Genomic DNA, 23,785 nt, shown 5'->3' with positions numbered 1-23,785 from the left:
TAACCACAGACTTCATGCATCTGATGAAGTGGGTTTTAGCCCACAAAAGCTTATGCCCAAATAAATTTGTTAGTCTCTAAGGTGCCGCAGGATTGCTCGTTGTATTAACCGCATTAAAATTATTTTTCTCTAATGCTTCTATATATGTATTGATACTTCTTTATGCTGCTGTTACCAAGGTGTGGGCTATAATACAGACTTACATCAATCCACACCCCGAAGGACATGGTTATATCAACCTAACCCCTAGAGTAGCCAAAGGGAGGTCGGTGGGAGGGTCTCCCTTCTCCTCTCCTGGAGGTGGATTCACTATGCCAATGGGAAAGGTCTCTCCCTTCGGCCTAGAACGTCTTTACATTAAAGTACTGCATCTCTACCAAAGCAGGGTTTTAGGTGTAGGCCTGCCCTAAGGTTTTGTCAATTATTTAATGACTATTTAGAAATGCACGGACTGCATTAAAATTCGCTTTTGCTAAGAATGCATGTTAGCAATGTATTCTTCTGCCATTAAGACAAGGAACACCTGTCTGCTGGACTTGATTTAGAATTGCACTAAATGTACAGAATCCCCATATTTTTTCTCAGAAAATGGCATAAACGCTATATTTATGCCTTTAATTGCAAGGCTCCCAATAAGGCTACATTCGGTGGAGAAGGGAGGCGCAAGAGGGCTGCTTTATACCCCAGCTGAGCGCTCTGACACTGGGCTAAACCCGCCTCTTCCTTGCGAACAGGGCACAGGCCTGAAGGCCAAGACAGGGCTGCAGGGGAGACCCCCACGCAGGGGGCGGTGCCGCCTCCCTACGCCCAGGATTTCGGAACCTCTCCCCAAGAGCCGAGCGGGGCCCAGTCGCATTTAAAAAAACAGGTCTGCAGCCTGCCCAGGTCCACAAAAATATCTAATCACCCACTGAAATCAGGGGACAATAATCCCGGAGGGTGGGATTTTATAGGGACAGTCCCGACAGTCCGGGCTTTTTCTGATACAGGTGCCTATTACGCCCCTCGCACACACACTCTGTCCCGATTTTTCACACTTGCTACCTGGCCACCCCCATAGGAGCCGAAATACCTTTGCGGCCCGGGCCCAGTGAATGGCCCAGCGTCGCACCCAGGCTGGAGCGGAGCTCAGACCCCAGCAGCCCTCTCCCGAAGTCCAAGTCAGGGCTCTAGCCGTGGGGCAGTTTAACCAGAGACTGTGGAGGGGTCCGTCCCGGGGCCCCATAACCCGCCGCCGCCCCCCCCCGGGGCCCCATAACCCGCCCCCCCGGCAGGCGGGTTTCTCCCCGCGGCAGGCGGGGGCCGAGTCTCGCTCACCTTTGGGGGGCGCGGGGGGTCCCCGCGAGGAGACGGGCCTGGGCCGGGCCAGCAGCAGCAGGGGGGTTGCGGGACACGGGCGGGGCCAGCAGCGGGGTTGCGGGGCCGGGCTGAACGCGGCAGTGAATCCGATTCACTTCCTGCCCAGGGACCCGTTTCCACGGGACACGGAGCCCGCGGCTGCCTCCATTGTGGGCTGGGCTCACTGCCGGGCGGAGCCGCTGCTGGACCCCGCGGGGGGTGCGGGAGAGCCCGGCACGGACCCCCCCCCCCTCTGGGCACGGCCGGGGGGACCAGCCCCGGGCTCTGCCCGCCCCAGCCCCCACCCGGAGCCCGCAGGTGAGGGGCGGAGGCAGCGGGAGCCATGAGGGGGGGGGGAGGTTCCCGGCTCCGCTCCCCCCCATTCCCTGCAGCCCCCCGCCGCGGGGCAGTGCCTGGCCTGGGGGCGGGGAGAGGAAAAGCCAGGTCCTGCCTCTGCCCGGTCCCCGCTGCTGGGGGGACGCGCTGCCCGGGGTCGCCCGGAGCGGCTCCTCGGTCCTGCTCCGTCCCTGCCGGGCAGTGTCCGCTGCAGCGTTTCCGTCTGCAGGGGCCTGTTGAATGGGCTTCTCCCCCCGTCCAGGTCCCCAGCTGCATCTCCGGTGGAGGCAGCCCGGTGTGCATCCTTCGGGCTGGACTCCTCTGTCCCGGGAGGCATGCTGGGAAGGTGGGAGGCACGTACAAAACAGCAGCGGTTTGGGGGGGGGGGTAATATTTTTCTAATTAAAAAAATCTCTTTTCCGTCCCAGCAACTTTAGTGCCGTCGGCTCTGCATTCTACCACGAGCCTCCCGGGGCGGGACAAGCCGGGCTCTCGGACCCGGACCCGGACCCCCGGGCGGGACAAGCCGGGCTCTCGGACCCGGACCCGGACCCGGACCCCGGGGCGGGACAAGCCGGGCTCTCGGACCCGGACCCGGACCCCGGGGCGGGACAAGCCGGGCTCTCGGACCCGGACCCGGACCCCCGGGCGGGACAAGCCGGGCTCTCGGACCCGGACCCGGACCCCGGGGCGGGACAAGCCGGGCTCTCGGACCCGGACCCGGACCCCGGGGCGGGACAAGCCGGGCTCTCGGACCCGGACCCGGACCCCCGGGCGGGACAAGCCGGGCTCTCGGACCCGGACCCGGACCCCGGGGCGGGACAAGCCGGGTTCTCAGACCCAGACCCAGACCCGGACCCGGACCCCGGGGCGGGACAAGCCGGGCTCTCGGACCCGGACCCCGGGGCGGGACAAGCCGGGTTCTCGGACCCGGACCCCGGGGCGAGACAAGCCGGGTTCTCAGACCCAGACCCGGACCCAGACCCCGGTCCGGCAGCCTCAGCACTTTTTCACAAGTCTGAACTGAGCCGTTTCCGTGGGACCGCGGAGTCTGGACCGTCCGTCCGCAGGGGAAGAGTCTGGGAGAAATGGAGGGTCTCACTGGACACAAGCCGCTTCTGAAACCTCCGGTTTCCCTTCTCACCCTGCCAGGCTGCAGGATCACGTCCCCGTTTCGCTGGTGATGGTCCCATCCTGCCAGGTGCGCGGGAAGGGAAATGGCTGCGGCGGACCCGGTGACCTTCCAGGAGGTGGCTGTGTGTTTCACGGAGGAGGAATGGGCCCTGCTGGACCCGGCTCAGAGGGCCCTGTACAGGGACGTCATGCGGGAGAACTATGAGGCCGTGACCTGGCTGGGTAAGGATTCCTGTCCCCGGGGTGTGAGAAGCATCTGGGTCAGAGTCTGTGCAGGAATCTTCACTGGCCCCCCGGAATTCAGGGGGATCAGGCCATGTAATTTGCAGCCCCTTTGTGTAAGATACTGTCCCTGGGTCAGGGAATGTTCTGTACCTCAGTGGCCATAAGCTGATTATTGTGGGGAGAAATGGAAATTTATTTGGGGGTGAGGGATGGGGACAGATGCAGGAAGGCAAGTGGTAGGTGGAGGGGAATGGGAGTTAGGGGGAGGGGTAATAGGGGGCACAGAGAATCCCTGACAGGGGAGAGATGACTTGAGAGTGGGGGGAGATGAAGGGCGCACTGGAGGGGAGAGATGGCGTATAGGCAATAGGGGGCAGCGGGGGTGGGGAGAGGGGGAAATGGGGACACATAGAGTCTTTGCTATGGAGTAGAATGAGGAGCCCTGCTATGGGAGGGGGAGGGAAAGGGGCACACAACACAAACCCTGGAAGGGGGTGACGGGGTGGAAGGAGTCTCCGGTGTGTGCAGTGAGCTTGGTCTGCACAAGCAGCGAGGTGTGCGACCAGAGTGATGCAGAAGAATTGTGGGGGCTGTTCTCTGCACAGACACAAGAGAGGAAGGCTGCTCTCCTGTGTCAGGAACCAGGCTGGGACTCAGGAGACGGGTAGATCCCTGGTTGTGCCACAGACTCCCTGTCTGGGCTCTTGGCAGTCACTTAGGCTGGTTTCAGAGGGTCCAGAGGGAGGTGACTTGCACACCTCTCCCATTATGCTGCTTTGAAAGTCCCAGCTGTGATCTCTCTGGGCCTCAGTTTCCCCTCTGTGAAGTGGAGACTCTGCCCTTTGTCTGGCTCGTCTCTTGACAGCGAAAGCCCTTTGGGGCAGGGACTGTGTCTCACTATGTGAATGTTGGGGGCCTGCTGTCAGAGGAAGGGTGACCCAGTGGTTGGGGCACTGACCTGATGCTCTGGAGACCCGAGTTCAATTCCCTGCTCTGCCCCAACATCGTGCCTGACCTTATGCTAATAACCTGGGGCTAGATTCAGAGAGAAACTTAGCTGTGGTGACACTGAGTGTTGCCAGGTCTAGCTGCTGGGACTCACAAAGCCTGCATTATGAGCCTGCGCTCCCTGTAGTGAGGAGAGATGGCACACCTGGATGGGATTCACAACAGCCAGCAGCCTAGGTGGCTCCTCCCCTAACCTCGCCAGCTAGAGATGCCCAACAGAGGGGTGTTTGCTTAGCCCTGCCCCTCTCTCTGAAAGAAACACCTAAATCCCGTCTGCAGGGAGGCGTCTCGCTCTGCCTTGGAGTCTCAGCTGCAGGTGTGGGCTGTGGGTGATCTCCGGCTCCAGCTCCCTCTGTGCCAGAGATCTCTGTTTGGTGTCTTGTAGTCCTCGGACCCTGTGCTAATGGTACAAGGACAGACAGATAAGTACCACTGACAGCACAAAGGGGCCCTTATTCCAGCTGGGGATTCCAGCTGCTGCTGTAGTTGTTACTCTCTTTCCTTCCTGCAGTGGCAAAGGGTAATAAGAATTTCTTGTGCCAAACTTTCTGTCTTTGCTGGGGTTCCTCATCGTCAATGCTCTTCTCTTCTCCCTCCCTGCCTTAGGGGCTGCAGAAGCCCCAGGACTGCAGAGGTCTGTATGGAGGGGCTCCGCAGTGCCAGGCGGTGGACAGCAGCAGTGGGGAACTGATTGTCATGCCTGGCTAATTCTTTTGCTCCTGGTGGCTGTGTGGAGTTTGCATTCAGTCAATGCTGCCATTGTTTGAGGTTCACGAATTTCCAGCAGTGAAGCATGATGGGAACGGAACAGATTTACAGGGTTTTGTGTCTGCGTTGGAGTAAAGCTGTGAGCGGAGAAGTTACTCCGGGTCTCTGGGGCTGTGGTGCACAGAGTAGCTCAAGTGGCTATAAAGGGCAGTTCTGGCGTTTGACATCCGTGCCCAGTCCAGGGTGTAGCTGGCTGCGCTGTGGGAGCAGAGATTTCCTGGAAGGAAATGAGCTGGACAGACCTATGGGGAGGTTTTGTGCTGCTGTGTCTGAGGAATTGTCTGTAAGGTTGTCACTGTCTCCAGCACCATGAGCCTGGTTTATCACCATGTCAGACAGTGTCTCTGTCCCCTGCTACGAGGAGCTTTTGGGAATCTGTGGCTCTGGAAAGGACCAAAGGGTTGTGGTGGAAGCCATCTGAATATGAGCATCCAGTGTGATGCTGTAGCTAAGAGAGTTAATGTGATCCTGGGGAAGCTAAACAGAGGACTATGAAGTAGCAGTAATGAGGGGCACCTCATTAGTTTGTCATATGGCATTAATTAGACCATTAGTGGGAACTGCGTCTAGTCCTCATGTTCACACTGCAGAAAGGATGTTGACAAATTAGCACGGGTTTAGAAATGAGCTACAAGAATGATTAGAGGACTAGATAACCTGCTTTATAGTTTCATAGTTTTTAAGGCCTAATCGGATCATTGTGATAATCTTGTCTGGCCTCCTCTGTTACACAGGTCAATAGGAGTTACCTGAATTAATTCCTGTTTAAACAAGGTGATTCTTTTGGAATAAAACTCCATTCTTGATATAAAAATTTTCAGTGATGGAGAAACCACCAGAGCCCTGGGTAAGTTTTGTCCAATGGTCAGTTAGCCTCACCGTGAACTTTACAACTTATTTCAAATTTTAATATCTCTAGCTTTTACTTTCAGCCATTGGCTCTTGTTGTACTTTTGTCTGCTGGAATGAAGCACGATCTATTGTTTTAATTTCTGTTCCCTGTGTAGGGACTTTTAGATTGTTATCAAGTCATCCCTTAATCTTTTTTTTTTGATAGGCTAGATAGGTTGAGCTCCTTTATAGGCCGTTTTCCGATCCTTTTATAATTCTTGTGGCTCTTCTTTGAGGCCTCTCTCTAATTTTTCAGCACCCTTCTTTAATTGTGAGCACAACCCTAGTTTGCAATTACATATTTAGACCTATCAGTTAGCCCCTTTAATGTGTGCCACATTTGTTTTGTATCATTCTAGTTTTGTTAATTTTGTTTTTTCTAGATTTGTTAATCAAAATGGCATGAGCTACCAAGTCAAATGTCTGAGGACCGGATTTTAACTATATTGAACTGTCCAACTCCAATTGGGAGTACAGTAAATAAACACTAACTGTATTACATTAACATACTCTATTTATCAATCAAACATGTAATCTCATCAAAAAAGGATACCAGGTTAATTTAGTATTTATTGACCCCGTCTCCTTTTTTCTGCATTATCATTCTACCCTTTCCATATAGTAATGTACTTTTAAAAGTTCCTTCTTATGCTCCTTTATTCTGCAGACTAGAGAGTTTTCTTTGTGTCACTTTGCTTCCCTTATCAATTTTCTACAATTCCCAATTTCTAATATATATATGCTTTTGTTTCCCATTTAGCTGGTGGTTGTTGGTTAATTTACTATACAATATGTCCTTCCTTCTTCTTTGCAGAATTGTGGCTTTTTTGAAAATCTACTGAAATGTTATTGAACAGTTCTACACACGCATTTGCATTTGTCTGTTATAAGTTCATTCTCCCAGCAGATTTGCCACATAGTTGTTTGTAGCTTTGTGAAACTGAAGTGAGCTGTAGCTCACAAAAGCTTATGTTCAAATAAATTTGGTAGTCTCTAAGGTGCCACAAGTACTCCTTTTCTTTTTGTGAATACAGACTAACACGGCTGCTACTCTGAAACCTTTCTAAAGTGTGTGTCTGTTTATGTGTGTATAGATATAGATATATTCTTGGTTTAGAGTTGGTTCCATTTCCACATAACAAATGCAATCTGAGCAATGCGGAGTGAGCTGCATTGCCATGTTTGAGCATTACCTTTGGATTAAATTCTCCTTTGTAACTGAAAGGTGTTAATAAATTGCACTGCAAATAAAATAAATAAATAATGGAATTCTGCAGTATCACCAAAGAAGGAGTGAACTCTTTCATATACTTTAACATCTCTTTTTCAAAATGTCTGTGTACCGTGAGTTAGGCTATTTGCTCATAATAACGCTACGACAGAGGAGTTTAATGAAACGTTGATCGATTACAGATTTTTTTTTTCTTTTTCTGTAGGTGGTGGGTAAAATCCTTATACTGTGGTAATTTTTGCAATGTTGAAGGAACTGGGCAGGTTTAGTCTATAAGAGAGAAGGCTGTAGGGGCACATGATAACAGACCTCAAGTATGTAACAGGCCTTTAAATAGAGAAGGGTGATGAATTGTATCATATGTTCACCAAGGGGCAGGACAAAAAGGTATGAAGCAGTGGAGATTTCAGTGAGATATTAGGAAAAACTTTCTAATGCTAATGGATATATTGTCACTGGAGAATGTGGTGTGGGGAGGTTGTGGAATCACTGGAGGTTTTAAAGAGGAGTTGAGAGAGACCTGTTATTAATGGTGAAGTTTGCTTAATCCTCATTAAGCATGGGGGGAGAGTGCGGGGGGCTGGACTAGATGACCTCCTGAGGTCACTGCCAGCCTTACATTTCTGTTGTTCTGTTTCCAGTTCCTCTTTCTCTATGGAGATGAAGTCTGCCGTAGAGTTCCCCTGTGTTGGATGTAAGACCTTTGGAGTTAGACATTTTCATCTTTTTAAAGAAATTCTGAGGGCACTTTATAGTGAGAGACTTAATGAGCTCAATCTATTTATCTCAACAAAGAGAAGGTTGAGTTCTGAGCAGTCCTATTGAACATGTTCATACATTATCTGGAAAAAGGGGTAAACAATGAGGTGGCAAAATTTGCAGATGATACAAAATTAGTAAAGATAGTTAAGACTAGGGTGACCAGTCAGCAAGCGTGAAAAATTGGGACAGGGGTGGGGGGTAATAGGAGCCTATATAAGAAAAAGACCCAAAAATCAGGACTGTCCCTATAAAATCGAGACATCTGGTCACCCTAGTTAAGACCCAGGCAGACTGTGAAGAGCTACAAAAGGATCTCTCAAAACTGGGTGACTGGACAACAAAATAGCAGATGAAATTTAATGTTGATAAATGCAAAGTAATGCACATTGGAAAGCATAATCCCAACTATACATATAAAATGATGGGGTCGAAATTAGCTGTTACCACTCAAGAAAGAGACCTTGGAGTTATTGTGGATAGATCTCTGAAATCATCCACTCAATGTGCAGCGGCAGTCAAAAAAGCAAACAGAATGCTGGGAACAATTAAGAAAGGGATAGATAATAGGACAGAAAATATCATCTTGCCTCTATATAAATCCATGGTACTCCCACATCTTGAATACTGTGTGCAGATGTGTTCGCCCCATTTCAAAAAAGATATATTGGAATTGGAAAAGGTTCAGAAAAGGGCAAGAAAAATGATTAGGGGTATGGAATTGCTCTCATATGAGATTAATGAGACCAGGGCTTTTCAACTTGGAAAAGAGACGGCTAAGGGGAGATATGATTGAGGTCTATAAAATCATTACTGGTGTAGAGAAAGTAGATAAGGAAGTGTTGTTTACTGCTTCTCATAACACAAGAACTATGGGTGACCAAATGAAATTAATAGGCAGAAGGTTTAAAAAGAAATAAAAGGAAGTATTTTTTCACACAACGCACAGTCAACTCGTGGAACTCTTTGCCAGGGGATGTTTTGCGAACAGGGACCGCTAACGGAGTTTCGAGAGGGAGTTTTCCAGGTGAAGGAGGAGCAAATACGGGACCCTTGGAGTAAGTGGCTGTCTGTAGTGTGTGTTTGTGTTTGGGGGTTACTTGCTGTGTGCTGAGCTTGTGTTTTGTCTGTCTGTCTGTCTGTTTGTTTGTTTGAAGGACTGTGTGCTGTGGCCAGCATTTGGAAGCTGTGAGCTTCTAAATAAGGTTTGAAATCTAGAAGTTTCTGTTCAGTGGCTGAGACTTAGTTAGGGGGCCAGGCTATCAAGGAGGCTATCACTGCTATAAAGCAGTGAGCAAGCGACCAGGGGAGTTTCGAGAGGGACTTTGGCAGGGGAGTGGGAAGGGGGCGAGATACACTTGCCATTCTTTAAAACCTTTTAACTAAACTATAATGAAAACTTCTTGATTTAAACAAAAACCCTATCATTAACCTAGGTAGCTGTAGGAGAAAATGCAGGCAGAAGTCCAGCAGCAGAGTGGGGGCTATCCTGTTTATTGCACTCAGTGTAGCATGCATGATTACCTGCCCTGTGGGCAGGTGGCATATGTGTGCTTTTGGTGCAAGGAGCTCCTGGCCCTCAGAGATCGCGTACAGGCTTTAGAGGCCAGGGTGGAGGAACTGGAGGAGCTAAGGGAGGCAGAGAGGTATGTTGATGAGGCTTTCTGGGACACCGTAGATTTGTCCCACCGTCGGTCAGACAGCCCCTGCGCTGTTGAGGAGGATGAAAGACCCAGAGAAGGAGAGCAGTCAACGGAAACAGAGGGAAACCTTCCCATAGTGAGGACCCTCCTTCCAGATGATGTTGGGGTATCCTCTCACACTGAGGTTACCGCTCCGGGGGAGGAAACTCCAGTCATTAGGAAAAGGCAGGTGTTAGTAATGGGAGATTCGATCATTAGAGACAAGGACAGCTGGGTTTGTGATGACCGGGAGAATCGTATGGTGACTTGCCTGCCTGGTGCGAAGGTTGCGGATCTCTCGAGGCATCTAGATAAACTTATGCGTAGTGCTGGGGAGGAGCCGGTGGTCGTGGTACGTGTAGGTACCAATGACGAAGGGAAGGGTAGGAGAGACGTCCTGGAGGACAAATTTAGGCTGCTAGGAAAGAGAGTGAAATCCAGGACCTCTAGGGTGGCATTCTCAGAAATGCTTCCAGTTCCAGGCACAGGGCCAGGTGGGCAGGCAGAGCTTCGGAGTCTCAATGCGTGGATGAGATGATGGTGTAGAGAGGAGGGTTTAGATTTATTAGCAACTGGGGAAACTTTTGGGATGGGGGAGCCTATACAGGAAGGATGGGCTCCACCTAAACCAAAGTGGATCCAGACTGCTGGCACTTAACATTAAAAAGGTTGCAGAGCCGTTTTTAAACTAAGAGATGGGGGAAAGCCGATCACTGCAGAGGCACACGTGGATCGGACAGAGACGTCTCTTCTCAGAGAGTCTATTGATAGAGATTCTCTAGGTTTTAGTCAGGAGGAGAGGCTGGAAGAGGATAAAGTATGGGCCAGATCAGACAAGAAACATTCACATCAGAAAAGAGCAGACAAATGAACAGTGACAAGTTTTTAAAGTGCTTGTACACAAATGGTAGAAGTCTAAATAATAAGATGGGTGAACTAGAGTGCCTCGTGTTAAAGGAGAATATTGATATAATAGGCATCACAGAAACCTGGTGGAGTGAGGAAAATCATAGAATCATAGAATATCAGGGTTGGAAGGGACCCCAGAAGGTCATCTAGTCCAACCCCCTGCTCAAAGCAGGACCAATTCCCAGCTAAATCATCCCAGCCAGGGGTTTGTCAAGCCTGACCTTAAAAACCTCTAAGGAAGGAGATTCCACTACCTCCCTAGATAACCCATTCCAGTGCTTCACCTCCCTCCTAATAAAAAAGTTTTTCCTAATATCCAACCTAAACCTCCCCCACTGCAACTTGAGACCATTACTCCTTGTCCTGTCATCTGCTACCATTGAGAACAGTCTAGAGCCATCCTCTTTGGAACCCCCTTTCAGGTAGTTGAAAGCAGCTATCAAATCCCCCCTCATTCTTCTCTTCTGCAGGCTAAACAATCCCAGCTCCCTCAGCCTCTCCTCATAACTCATGTGTTCCAGTCCCCTAATCATTTTTGTTGCCCTTCGCTGGACTCTCTCCAATTTATCCACATCCTTCTTCAATGGGACACAATCATTCCGGGGTACTAAATATATCAGAAGGACAGAACAGGTCGTGCGGGGGTGGGAGTGGCACTATATGTGAAAGAAAATGTAGAATCAAATGAAATAAAAATCTTAAATGAATCCTGTCAGGGTTCCTTCCCCACTCTGAACTCTGGGATACAGATGTGGGGACCCACATGAAAGACCCCCCTAAGCTTATTTTTACCAGCTTAGGTTAAAAACTTCCCCAAGGCACAAATTCCACCTTGTCCTTGAACAGTATGCTGGTGCCACCAAGTGATTCAGACAAAGAATCAGGGAAAGGAGCACTTGGAGTCCTATTCCCCCAAGCCCTACACCCCCTTTCCTGGGGAGGCTTGAGAATAATATCCTCACCAATTGGTACAGGTGAACACAGACCCAAACCCTTGGATCTTAAGAACAATGAAAAATCAATCAGGTTCTTAAAAGAAGAATTTTATTTAAAGAAAAGGTAAAAGAATCATCTCTGTAAAATCAGGATGGTAAATACTTTACAGAATAACAAGAGATTCAAAAACACAGAAGAACTCCCTCTAGCTTTAGTTTCAAAGTTACAGAGAAAAAAAAACAGGGATAAACCTCCCTCTAACAAAGGGAAAATTCACAGGTTGAAAACAAAAGGTAATCTAATGCTCCTTCCCTTATTTACTTACTCTTTTTGTAATATCAGAGACTTGTACAGGATGGTTTATAGGAGAAGGAGTTTTTGACCTGATTTCCCCAGAGAACACACAAACAAAGCCTCCCCGCAGATTTGAAAGTATCTTCTTTCCCCATTGGTCCTTTTGGTCAGGTGCCAACCAGGTTATTTGAGCTTCTTAACCCCTTATAGGAAAGGAGGAATTCTAGGCTATCTTTAGCTGTATGGTTATGACAAATCCACATGTTCCATAGAATCTCTATGGATAGTAATTCCAGGCTCTAATAAGAATATAACAGTAGGGATGTATTATCGACCACCTGACCAGGACAGTGATAGTGACGATGAAATGCTAAGGGAGATTAGAGAGGTTATCAAAATAAAGAACTCAATAATAGTGGGGGATTTCAGTTATCTCCATATTGACTGGGTACATGTCACCTCAGGACAAAATGCAGAGACAAAATTTCTCTATACTTCAAATACTTTAAATGTTTTTTAAGTACATCAGAAGCAGGAAGCCTGCTAAGCAACCAGTGGGGCCTCTGGATGATTGAGATACAAAAGGAGCACTTAAAGACGATAAAGTCATCGCAGAGAAACTAAAAGAATTCTTTGCTTCAGTCTTCACGGCTAAGGATGTTAGGGAGATTCCCAAATCTGAGCTGTCTTTTGTAGGTGACAAATCTGAGGAATTGTCACAGATTGAAGTGTCACTAGAGGAGGTTTTGGAATTAATTGAGAAACTTAACAGTAACAAGTCACCAGGACCAGATGGCATTCGCCCAAGAGTTCTGAAAGAACTCAAATGTGAAATTGCGGAACTATTAACTATGGTTTGTAACCTGTCCTTTAAATCAGCTACTGTACCCAATGACTGGGAGATAGCTAATGTAATGCCAATATTTAAGAAGGGCTCTAGAGGTGATCCTGGCAATTACAGACCGGTAAGTCTAACGTCAGTACCGGGCAAATTAGTTGAAACAATAGTAAAGAATAAAATTGTCAGACACATAGAAGAAAATAAATTGTTGCACAAAAGACAACATGGTTTCTGTAAAGGGAGATCATGTCTTACTAATCTATTAGAGTTCTTTGAAGGGGTCGACAAACATGTGGACAAGGGGGATCCAGTGGACATAGTGTACTTAGATTTCCAGAAAGCCTTTGACAAGGTCCCTCACCAAAGACTCTTATGTAAATTAGGTTGTCATAGGATAAGAAGGAAGAACCTTTCATGGATTGAGAACTGGTTAAAAGACAGGGAACAAAGGGTAGGAATAAATAGTAAATTTTCAGAATGGAGAGGGGTAACTAGTGGTGTTCCCCCAAGGGTCAGTCCTAGGACCAATCCTATTCAACTTATTCATAAATGATCTGGAGAAACGGGTAAACAGTGAGGTGGCAAAGTTTGCAGATGATACTAAACTGCTCAAGATAGTCAAGACCAAAGCAGACTGTGAAGAAGTTCAAAAAGATCTCACAAAACTAAGTGATTGGGCAACAAAATGGCAAATGAAATTTAATGTGGATAAATGTAAAGTAATGCACATTGGAAAAAATAACCCCAACTATACATACAATATGATGGGGTCTAATTTAGCTACAACAAATCAATAGAAAGATCTTGGAGTCATTGTGGATAGTTCTCTGAAGACGTCCACGCAGCGTACAGCGGCAGTCCAAAAAGCAAACGGGATGTTAGGAATCATTAAAAAAGGGATAGAGAATAAGATGGAGAATATCTTATTGCTCTTATATAAATCCACGGTACGCCCACATCTTGAATACTGCGTATAGATGTGGTCCCCTCATCTCAAAAAAGATACACTGGCATTAGAAAAGGTTCAGAAAAGGGCAACTAAAACGATTAGGGGTTTGGAACAGGTCCCATATGAGGAGAGATTAAAGAGGCTAGGACTTTTCATCTTGGAAAAGAGGAGACTAAGGGGGGATATGATGGAGGTATATAAAATCTTGAGTGGTGTGGAGAAAGTGAATAAGGAAAAGTTATTTGCTTGTTCCCATAATATAAGAACTAGGGGCCTCCAAATGAAATTAATGGGTAGCAGGTTTAAAACAAATAAAAGGAAGTTCTTCTTCACACAGCGCACAGTCAACCTGTGGAACTCCTTGCCTGGGGAGGTTGTGAAGGCTAGGACTATAGAGAGAACTGGATAAATTCATGGAGGTTAAGTCCATTAATGGCTATTAGCCAGGATGGGCAAGGAATGGTGTCCCTAGCCTCTGTTTGTCAGAGAGTGGAGATGGATGGCAGGAGAGAGATCACTAGATCATTACCTGTTAGGTTCACTCCCTCTGGGGCACCTGGCATTGGCCACTGTTGGTAGACAGAATATTGGGCTAGATGGACCTTTGGTCTTGCCCAGTATGGCCATTCATATGTTCTTATGACTTGATCCTGGTACACAAAGGTTAACATGGGAAATAGGACAGGGGTCTTCAGTCTAGCAAATAAAAGGAAAAGAAGCTGCTATGGTTGGAAGCTGAAGCTTGATCAGTTCAAGCTAGAGATGAAGTGTAAATACAGAACAGTGATGTGAATTAACCACTGAAACGTCTTCCTCAGGGACCAGGTGGATTTTCCGTCGCTTGAGAAATGTAAATCAGATCTGGAGATCTCTTTGTTACAATGGGGTCTAGCTGAATGGGCGAACAGGTTTCAGGGGGTTCGCCAAACAGAGCCAGTGTTAGACTTGCTGGGGCCCAGGACAGAAAGCTGAAGCCCTGAGCCCTGCCACCTGGGGCAGAAGTTGAAGCCTGAGCAGCTTCGCTTTGTGGGGCCCCCTGTGGCGCAGGGCCCTAGGGAAGAGCCTTGCTTGCTACTCCCCAGTCCTGGCTCAGTTGCGTGGCACTGGGCCAAGGAGTTTTTATAGCATGTTGAGGGGGGACTCAGAAAGAAAGTGGCTGAGAGCCCCTGCTCTAGGTTAACGAGATGATGCCGATTTGACGCAGAAATAGCTGGCCTGAGTTGAGTAGGAGGTCAGACTAAATGAAATAAAGGTCCTTTTGGACGTCAAATGTCTGATTCTGTACCTGCAGGTGTGTAAGTTACCTGGATACTTGTTAGTCTTGTCTCTGGATTCAGGTCCCAGGTCCAAAAAATCTTCCCTGTTCAGAAAAACACCTCAGAAAATGCTTAACTCCAGATAATGTCAATGGGACTCAAGCTCTGAGATTTAAGTACTTTGCTCAAAGGGGTGCCTGGCAGACTAAACAGATGGACGTGTAGTTGTTCATTGGGACGGAGCGTCCCCTGCATTTCAGCCCATGTGGGAGAAGACTGGATATTTCTCCTGCAGAGTTCCCTTCTCTGGGTCTGTGCTGTATGGAGGAGGCTGAGGGTGTGAGGGGAACCAGCACCAGGCTGGTGGTGTCAGCCAGGGTCCCATGGGTGATGGGGAAGGGCTGAATGACCATTGATCAGCATGGGAGTATGGCCTTGGTGCTAGTCCATCATGACTCATGTGTGACCCATGGAGCCCCTCAATGCCAGCCGGCAGAGGTAACCCCATAGTCTAACTCACACCAGGCCTAGCACGCTCATTGCCGCAGCTCACTGCTGTCATAATCTGTATCTAAAAGGGGTCATGTGAGGAATCCTAGGTGACCTGGTAACAAGCTGGTGGTCATGATCAATATGAGTGAGTGATGTACCTAGGAGTGCTGTATAAATAATTATAAACGTGTGTTGAAATATGTTCTTTAAACATATTTCAGTGCATAAAGCCAGCCTAGACAAAGGAAAATTGTTTCAAAAGCTTGACTGTGTCTCCAGTGTAAACTGAAGCAGGTGAGGCTCAAAAGAATGGAAGTACATCAAACTGCCAAGTGGGGGAGATGCCACTTAACAATCATGGCAGGGGATGGAGGGTGCAACTCCTGGAATCCTTTCTGCCACTGGAAACAGGGCGATGAACTTTGGGAGATTTGAGCAGAGCCAGAGAGCTATCTTGGCATCCATCACCAGAGGAATACGAGAGGCCAGAGCTCTGATCTTCTGAGAAAAGGGGATCTGTCGGTCAAAAGGGGTTGAAATCTCTGGGAACTTACTAGAGGTGAGAAACCTGCTTAGACAATGATTGTAAGTTGACACAGTTAACTTTGAATCACTAGAAAGCATGTTGTGTTTGTAACATTTCATAGCTCTCTCATGCTTCCTTGAAATCACTTAAACCTACGTTCTGTCATCATAAACTTACTCTGGTTTTACTAGAAAAGCATCTCAGTGCTGTTCTATTGAACTGATGTGTGGGAATTCGGATAAACTACCAGGCTGGTGTGTGTTCTGTCTCCTTGAATGCAACAAGCTTAATGACGTCTGTGAGGGTGAAGTGGGAGGGCCTGGGCATGGCCAGGGATATGGTTTTGGGGAGACTCAGGTCTGGAAGGGCTGTTGGGGTCCCTTTGCAGGGAGTACCCAGGCTGGTGGAAGCCAGGGTGAGACCATTGCTCTGTGAGCCTGCTGCAGGTGGCAGGGATCTGAGCCAAGCTGCACAGGACAGAGGCAGGCTGTGCAGGGACCCCCTACTGCTCTGAGTGAACCCCCAAAGGATCACACTGTGGCGGGTTGGGATGTCACCTGAGACACCGGGACACCATTGAGTCAGACTCTTCTGCCAGCCTGGGCCCCCTTTTACCTGGACTTGCTGGGCTAGTCTACCCAGCCTCTTCCAGCCAAGCACACACAGGCAGGGCCACACCCCGCTGCACAGAGAGACAGAGATCTGCTCTGAGTCTGTTCAGCTTAAGGGACTTGCCACAACACCCAGATGTCCACTCCCCCTTTGGAGTACAAACCACACATTATATGAAATTCTCCTCTTCTCTCAGTGTGGAAGAGATTATGCAAAATTTCTCACCCACACCCCCATCCCCCAGTTAGAAATCGCCATAAACTGGGTTATATTATAAACCAGAAATAAATTTATTAACTATAACAGGTGTATTTTAAGTAGTTAAGGAGGTAGCAGACAGAACAAGGCAGATTACTAAGAAAATAAAACGGACCTTGCAAACTAAGCATAATACACTAAAGAAACTGGTTACGCGTGAGTTCTCACCCTAAATGTCGTTCTAATAATCTTCTTCACAGGCCAGATGCCCTTCCAGGATGGGTCCAGTTCTTTCCTCATGTTCATCTTAATTGTTTCCAGCAGTCATCTTGGTTTGGGTAGCAGGGGAGAACTGACCACCAGGATTACCTCACTGTGACAGGTTTGGTCAAAGAGCCCATCTTGGGACTGTCAGCTGATGCGCTGAAATTACCTCTGAGCCTGTTTTCCCTGCCAACCTGGGCCTCCAGAAGAACCCTGTCTTGTTGAGCCAGACATGCTAGCCTGCTACAACACAGACCCAGGGTCTGGGCCATGCCCCCAAAGCTGCAGACCTAAACTGAAAACAGCTCAGCAAGGTACCTGTCTTCAGCGCCCAGCTCCCCAGCCCCAATGGGATCTAAACCCCAGAAAAATCTGCCTTATACTGTATAAAATTTTATACAGTATAAATTCATATTGTTCGCCCTCTTCAGCACTGAAAGAGCGATATGCACAATCTGTTTGCCCCTCCTGGGAACAATTACTTATACTGGGTTTATTAATAAACAAAAGTGATTTTATTAAGTATAAAAAGTAGGATTTAAGTGGTTATAAGTAATAAGAGACAGAACAAAGTAAGTTACTAACTAAAATAAAACAAACACGCAAGGCTAAGCTTGTTACGCTAAGAAACTGATGGCATGTCATATCTCACCCTCAAAGATGTTCCAATAATCTTCTTTTACAGACTAGACTCATTCCTAGTCTGGGCCCAGTCCTTCCCTGATTCAATCTTTGTTAGTTCCAGCAGACATCTTAAGTGGTAAGCAGGGGTTATCTCATGACTGACCATCTCCTTTGTCCTGCTCCACCCCCTTATATAGATTTGGCAAAAGGCAGGAGTTCTTTGTCTCAGTTTGACAAAAAAAACCCAGCTTCTCATGGAAAAGTACAAGGTTTAAGATGGATGCTGGTATCAGGTGACATGGTCACATGTCCCTGCAAGACCCCAGTCTCCATTACCCACAGGCTGGCTCACATGTATACAGGCAGGCTTGCAGTTAAACAAGGCCATTTGCAGCTAATTGTCCTGGTAAATGGGAGCCATCAAGTTCCTAATGCCCCATTGACGGCCCTCACCTGCTATGACTACATCAGTAATACAAGTTCATACCTCATATTTCTAACTTCAGATATAGGAACGATACATGCATACAAATAGGGAAATCAAATTCAGTACATTATAACTGTTTCAGTGATATATTACAAGAGCATATTCCATTTATGTCATAATCATATTCCTAAGCATATTTTCATAAAGCATATGGAGTGCAATGTCACACTCACTCCTGGCCCTTAAATAAGATTTGCATAAGGTAGGAGTCCTTTGTTTCCTAATTTGACCACCCTGCCCTCTCTCCTCCCCCCTCCCCCCCACCCCCCCGCTTCTCATGGAAAAGTACAGAATTCCAGGTGGGTTCCAGCATCCGGTGATGTGGTCCCATGCTTCTGCAAGGCCCCTGTAGCCATTCTTCACAGGCTGACCCACACATTCAAAGGAAGAGGAAGCTCTTTTACAATTCATTGTCAGTGCTGATGGTCCATTAGCACTGTCTGGCTTTTCCATTGTTGTACCTGAAGTGTCAGCAGTGGAAGTGACCCAAAGCAGCAAATATGAAAAACAGATACACAGGTATCCTAACTTCATCTACAAAAATGATCCATGCATACGAATGGGATAATCATATTCAGTAAATCATAACCTTTCCAATGATACCTTGCAAGAGCCATCTTGCATAAACTATATTTCAGTTATGTCATATTCATGTCATAAGCATATTTTCATAAAGCATATGAAATGCCACATCACACACACTACACAAGGAAGTTCTTTGCTCTCCTTGCTGCACTGCGGTGGGGTCTAGTGATCATCTTTCCAGGCCGGGGGTGGAGGTTCCTCTCTTGATTTCCTCACAGCTTAAATTAGGCATCAGCGAGAGGTGGCAATAAAGGACCAAAGCCCCAGTGAGCCAGTTGCTGCCCAGACATGTAGTGAGAGACAGTCCCCACTCCAGAGAGATCTCCTCCCATTCTGGCTGGCATTGTGGAGGGATAGGAGTATGTGCGTGGGGGCGGGGGAGTGTCAGTGATGGGGACATAGTTGTACCCCCCCATACCTAGAGAGGGTAGCAACACTGCGCAGCTCCCCAGGGGAGTAAGTTGGGGCCATTCCCTAGGCAGAGTGGAGGAACCCTTGCTCCAGACCAGTGCATCAAGGGCTTTGTACTATTTATAGCCCAGTCCCTGTAGGGTGGGGTTGGGGAGGGGAAGGAACCTCTCTGGGTTTTGCTGCTCAGACGCTGGATTTTGTAGTACGGGTCGTACCTCTGTAAACCAGCACTCCCTGGTCCGGCAACATCCGTTGTCTGGCATAGGTGGAGCGTGCTGGCAGTTCCCAGCCAGAAGCGCAGATGTGGCCCCAGGTCCCCACCGCCAGCTCCTCTGCAGCCGCTCGGGGTCCCAGCCGCTGGCCCCAGTTCCCCCTCAGCCCCCTCTACAGCCACCCATGGCAGCTGCCAGCCCCTCTGCAGCCGCCAGGTTACTGGCCGCCGGGCTCCGCTCCTGGCCCCGACCCAGAGCTCCGCAGCCACCCCCAGCTGTGGTCCCAGCCTTACCCTGTCCACGCCCCTCACTGCCCCAGGCTGGGACCACAGCTGGGGATGGCTGCAGAGCCCGGTCAGGGCCAGGAGTGAAGCCCGGCGGCCAGGAACCTGTTGGCTGCAGAGGGGCCGGCCGATGTTGACCTACCTTGGTCCAGCAAATTCCCTGGTTCATCACCAGTCAGGTCCTGAGAGTGCTGGACCAGGGAAGTACAACCAGTAACAGTGATATGGAATGAACCTGATCAACATTTGTTTCCTTGCACCTTACCAGGATTTCCAGTTTCCAAACCAGAGACCATCTCCTGGCTGGAAGAAGGGAAGGAGCCATGGGTCCCCGATCTCCCGGGCTGTGAGGAGAGGGAAATCCCAAGCGATCCCCACAGAGGTGAGGAATCATCCGACTCAGAAACCAGTTGTTGTCTCCTTTTAGCAGACGTTACTCATGCATTTTCATCACGCCTGTCTGACCCTTCAGCCCTGGCCGTCATCTATACTTGGGGGTGGGGAGGAAGGATTGATCCGTTTCTCTCTCCTCTGGAGAAGGGTATGGGTGGAGCAGGATTCAGCTCTTGATAGTTCAATATCCCCAGCAGTTATTTGGATTTGATCCCCCCTTTCCTGTTCCCCTTTCTGAGGTTCCCTCTCTCCTGGCACAGGGACTGACTCTTGTCTGGGTTCTCTCTCTGTCCCAGCAGGTGATGGGACGGTGAGTGGGAACGAGGAGGAGAATCCTCAGCTGAAAGATCCTGATCCAGAGGAACCACATGGGACGGTATCGGGAAGAGATGAAGGGAACGTTTCCCAGAGTCCCAAGCAGGGAGAAGCCCGTGAGAGTCAGAGCCGCACAGAGAGTCAGCAGGGAAACCACTCAGAGGAGACACTGGTTAAATCCACTCACAGCAGAAGAGGAGAGAAGAAAGTCAAGGAAACTATTCAACAGAGAATCCCCACTGGAGAGAGACCCCACGTGTGCAGTGACTGTGGGAAAAGCTTCCGGTACAGATCAGAGCTTATTAGACATCAGAGAATCCACACATGTGAAAGCCCTTACAAGTGTCCAGACTGTGGGAAAAGCTACAGACACAGGTCAACCCTTAGTGGGCATCGTACGCTGCACACAGGAGAGAAGCCCTATAACTGCCCTGACTGTGGGAAGAGCTTTGGTCAGCGCTCACTCCTTATTAAACATCAGAGACTCCACAGAGGGGAGAAACCCTACAAATGCTATGAGTGTGGGAAAAGCTTCAGTCGGAACTCAAACCTCCTATCACATCACAGAACGCACACAGGAGAGAAACCCTATAACTGCCCTGACTGTGGGAAAAGCTACAGATACTGGTCAACCCTTTTCAAGCATCAGAGAATCCACACAGGAGAGAAGCCTTATAACTGCCCTGACTGTGGGAAAAGCTTTGGTCAGCGCTCAGCCCTTATTAAACACCAGAGACTCCACAAAGGGGAGAAACCCTACAAATGCAATGAGTGTGGGAAAAACATTAGTCGGAAACACCTTCGATCACATCAGAGAATCCACACCGGAGAGAAGCCCTATAACTGCGCTGAGTGTGGGAAAAGCTTCAGGAACAGCTCAATCCTTATTCTCCATCACAGAATCCACACGGGAGAGAGACCTTATGAATGTAGTGAGTGCAGGAAAAGCTTCCGTCAGAAGAACGCCCTTCTATCACATCAGAGAACCCACACAGGAGAGAGACCCTATGAATGTCTTGAGTGCGAAAAAAGCTTTAGGAACAAGGCACACCTTATTAGACATCAGAGAACCCACACAACAGAGCGACCCTATGAATGCCTGGAGTGTGGGAAAAGCTTCCGTGAGAATTCACAATTTCTATCACATCAGAGAATCCACACAGGAGAGAGACCCTATATCTGCCCTGACTGTGGGAAAAACTTCAGGCAGAACTCACATCTGCTATTACATCAGAGAATCCACACAGGAGAGAAACCCTATAACAGCTCTGGCTGTGGGAAAAGCTTTGGTCAGCGCTCACCCGTTTTTGAACATCAGGGACTCTACATGGGAGAGAAACCCTACAAATGCAGTGAGTGTGGGAAAAGCTTCACTCGGAAGTATTCCCTTCTCTTACATCAGAGAACCCACACAGGAGAGAGACCCTATAACTGCCTTCTCTGCGGGAAAAGTTTCTATGAGAGAACAGCCCTTATTCAACATCAGAGAATCCACACGGGAGAGAAACCCTACAAATGCAATGAGTGTGGGAAAAGCTTCTGTCGGAACACATACCTCCTATCACATCAGAGAATCCACACAAGGGAGAAACTCTATAACTGCTCTGACTGTGGGAAAAGCTTCAATCAGAGCTCAGCTCTTATTGAACATCAGAGACTCCACATGGGAGAGAAACCCTACAAATGCAGTGGGTGTGGGAAAAGCTTCACTCGGAAATATTCCCTTCTCCTACATCAGAGAACCCACACGGAGGAGAGACCCTCTAACTGCCCTGTCTGCGGGAAAAGTTTCTATGAGAGAGCAGCTCTTATTCAACATCAGAGACTCCACATGGGAGAGAAACCCTAGAAATGCAATGAGAGTGGGAAAAGCTTCCATCAGAACGCACACCTCGTATCACATTAGAGAATCCACACGGGAGAAACCCTATAATTGCCCTATCTGTGGGAAAAGCTTCAGCCAGAGCTCACACCTCCAATTACATCAGAGAATCCACACAGGAGAGAGGCCCTTTAACTGCCATGACTGCGGAAAACCTTCAGTCACAGGTCAGCCTTTGTTTCTCTCTGGATAATCCACACAGGGAAGAAACTCTCTTTTAATGTCTAGAATATGGGAAAAGCTTCACTGTGAGCTCAGCCCTTACTACACATCAGAGACTTCACAGTGGAGAAAGACCCAATGAATGTATTGACTGTGGGAAAAGCTTCAGTCAGATCTCACACATTCAACCACATGACACAACACACATGAGAGACAGACCCTACAAGTACCCTGGTTGTGGGAAATGCCTTATGTCACAGCTCAAACCTCAGAACACATAAGAGAATCCACAGGCAACACAAACCCAAGAAGCATCCTGGCTTGCAGTGGGCCAAATAAACAACACTTTTGCCAATTCCCGCAAATCTCAGAGGGTCAGACAAGATGTGGCTGGAGTGGCCATGTAACGAGGACACGGCATAATGATTAAAGCAGAAAATGAAATCACTTGCCTGGAGCAGAGCTGTTTAGAACTGGGGGAGCTTTAGGTTGGATATTTGGAAAAACTCTTTCACTAGGAGGGTGGTGAAGCACTGGAATGGGTTACCTAGGGAAGTGGTGGAATCTGCATACATCCGATGAAGTGAGCTGTAGCTCACAAAAGCTTGTGCTCAAATAAATTTGTTAGTCTCTAAGGTGTCACAAGTCCTCCTTTTGCATTCTTAGAGGTTTTTAAGGCCCGGCTTGACAAAACCCTGGCTGGGATGATTTAGTTGGGGATTGGTCCTGCTTTGAGCAAGGGGTTGGACTAGATCAGGGGTTCTCAAACTGGGGGTTGGGACCCTTCAGGGGGTCACAAGATTATTATCTGGGGGGTCACAAGCTGCCAGCCTCCACCCCAAACCCCGCATCGCCTCCAGCATTTATAATGTTGTTAAATATATAAAAAAGTTTTTAATTTATAAGGGGGGGTCGCACTCAGAGGCTTGCTATGTGAAAGGGATCACCAGTACAAAAGTTTGAGAACCACTGGACTAGATGACCTCCTGAGGTCCCTTCCAACCCTGATAGTCTATGATTCCATGATAAGAGTCTGAGATAAGTCTTCCACGTTGTGATGGGATCTGAGTATAATTTTCAACCAGTTTTCATTGAGGTTCTCCATTGATGTTTGGTTTTATATACCTAAACTCAACCTTATGTTATGTGCTCTGACTTCTCATTAAGTGTTGATAGTACTGTAGGCTGGGATCCGCCAAGGGACTTATATGCTGTGACACTCAGCAATGCCAAGACTAAATTTTTAGGCACCTAGAAAATCACAGGAACAACACTGGAGCAATGAAGCCTGATTTCGGGGCACTGGCTCCCTGTACAATGAATGAAGAGAGGTATGATTGACAAAAGACAGCAGACTAGGCAGGGCACTGCCTAAGCTAATCAATGGGAGATTGGCACACAGCTCTCTGGCTATGGTCCCGCTAATATTTTGCATCCATTTGTGGAATGAATTTTGTTATGTGCACTGAGGTATGTGTGGATGTGTGCCACCAGTAGAAACAAAAAACCTAGCTATAATCTATCTTTTTAAAAAGTTACCATAGGATAATTACTTCAGCCAGGACAGGTTGGGCATTTTAGAACTCACTACTCAAAGAATTAAATTGAAGTGTAAGAGAGAAATAAAAGTATGAAATGCATAGACCAGTCAAAGAACTAAAACAACAGCACTTTGAAAGAATAAAATTGCAGAGAATAAATGTGCATTGCGGGAAGTACCAAGAAGTAACACCCAAAACAATAATACAAGTATGTGTTGGGAGGTGAGTGTGAAAGAGACT

General features: G+C 48.0%; 2 protein-coding genes across 6 annotated transcripts in view; one reads left to right on the top strand and one right to left on the bottom strand.

Annotated features, from left to right (window-relative positions):
* LOC311528578 (E3 ubiquitin-protein ligase TRIM39-like) overlaps positions 1–23,785 on the bottom strand; it is a gene marked incomplete at both ends in the record, with an annotated part of 424,825 nt that overhangs the window by 143,901 nt on the left and 257,139 nt on the right. The window lies entirely within an intron of this gene.
* LOC311528156 (uncharacterized protein) lies at positions 854–22,643 on the top strand. Of its 5 annotated transcripts, none has more exons than XM_084642848.1 (4): positions 854–868; positions 2,827–3,030; positions 19,521–19,634; positions 19,942–22,643. In XM_084642848.1, the coding sequence occupies exons 2-4, from the start codon at positions 2,892–2,894 to the stop codon at positions 21,807–21,809; spliced, it is 2,121 nt and encodes a 706-aa protein (XP_084498974.1). In that variant the 5' UTR covers positions 854–868; positions 2,827–2,891; the 3' UTR covers positions 21,810–22,643. The 5 variants fall into 5 exon arrangements, with proteins under 5 accessions (XP_084498974.1, XP_084498975.1, XP_084498971.1 ...); XM_084642849.1 differs by lacking the exon at positions 854–868 and adding an exon at positions 1,520–1,656 and having other exon boundaries at positions 19,945–22,643; XM_084642845.1 differs by lacking the exon at positions 854–868 and adding an exon at positions 1,520–1,656.

This window comes from Lepidochelys olivacea (genome assembly GCF_965140295.1).
Source record: "Lepidochelys olivacea isolate rLepOli2 genome assembly, chromosome: 11".
NCBI lineage: Eukaryota > Metazoa > Chordata > Testudines > Cheloniidae > Lepidochelys > Lepidochelys olivacea.
This window is presented reverse-complemented; position numbering and strand designations above follow the sequence as displayed.

Coding starts and splice junctions, on each gene's coding strand:
- LOC311528156 (XM_084642848.1), top strand. CDS start 2,892: ATGGCTGCGGCGGACCCGGTGACCTTCCAGGAGGTGGCTGTGTGTTTC. Junction 3,031..19,520: donor TGAGGCCGTGACCTGGCTGG/GTAAGGATTCCT, acceptor GCACCTTACCAG/GATTTCCAGTTTCCAAACCA. Junction 19,635..19,941: donor CCCAAGCGATCCCCACAGAG/GTGAGGAATCAT, acceptor TCTCTGTCCCAG/CAGGTGATGGGACGGTGAGT.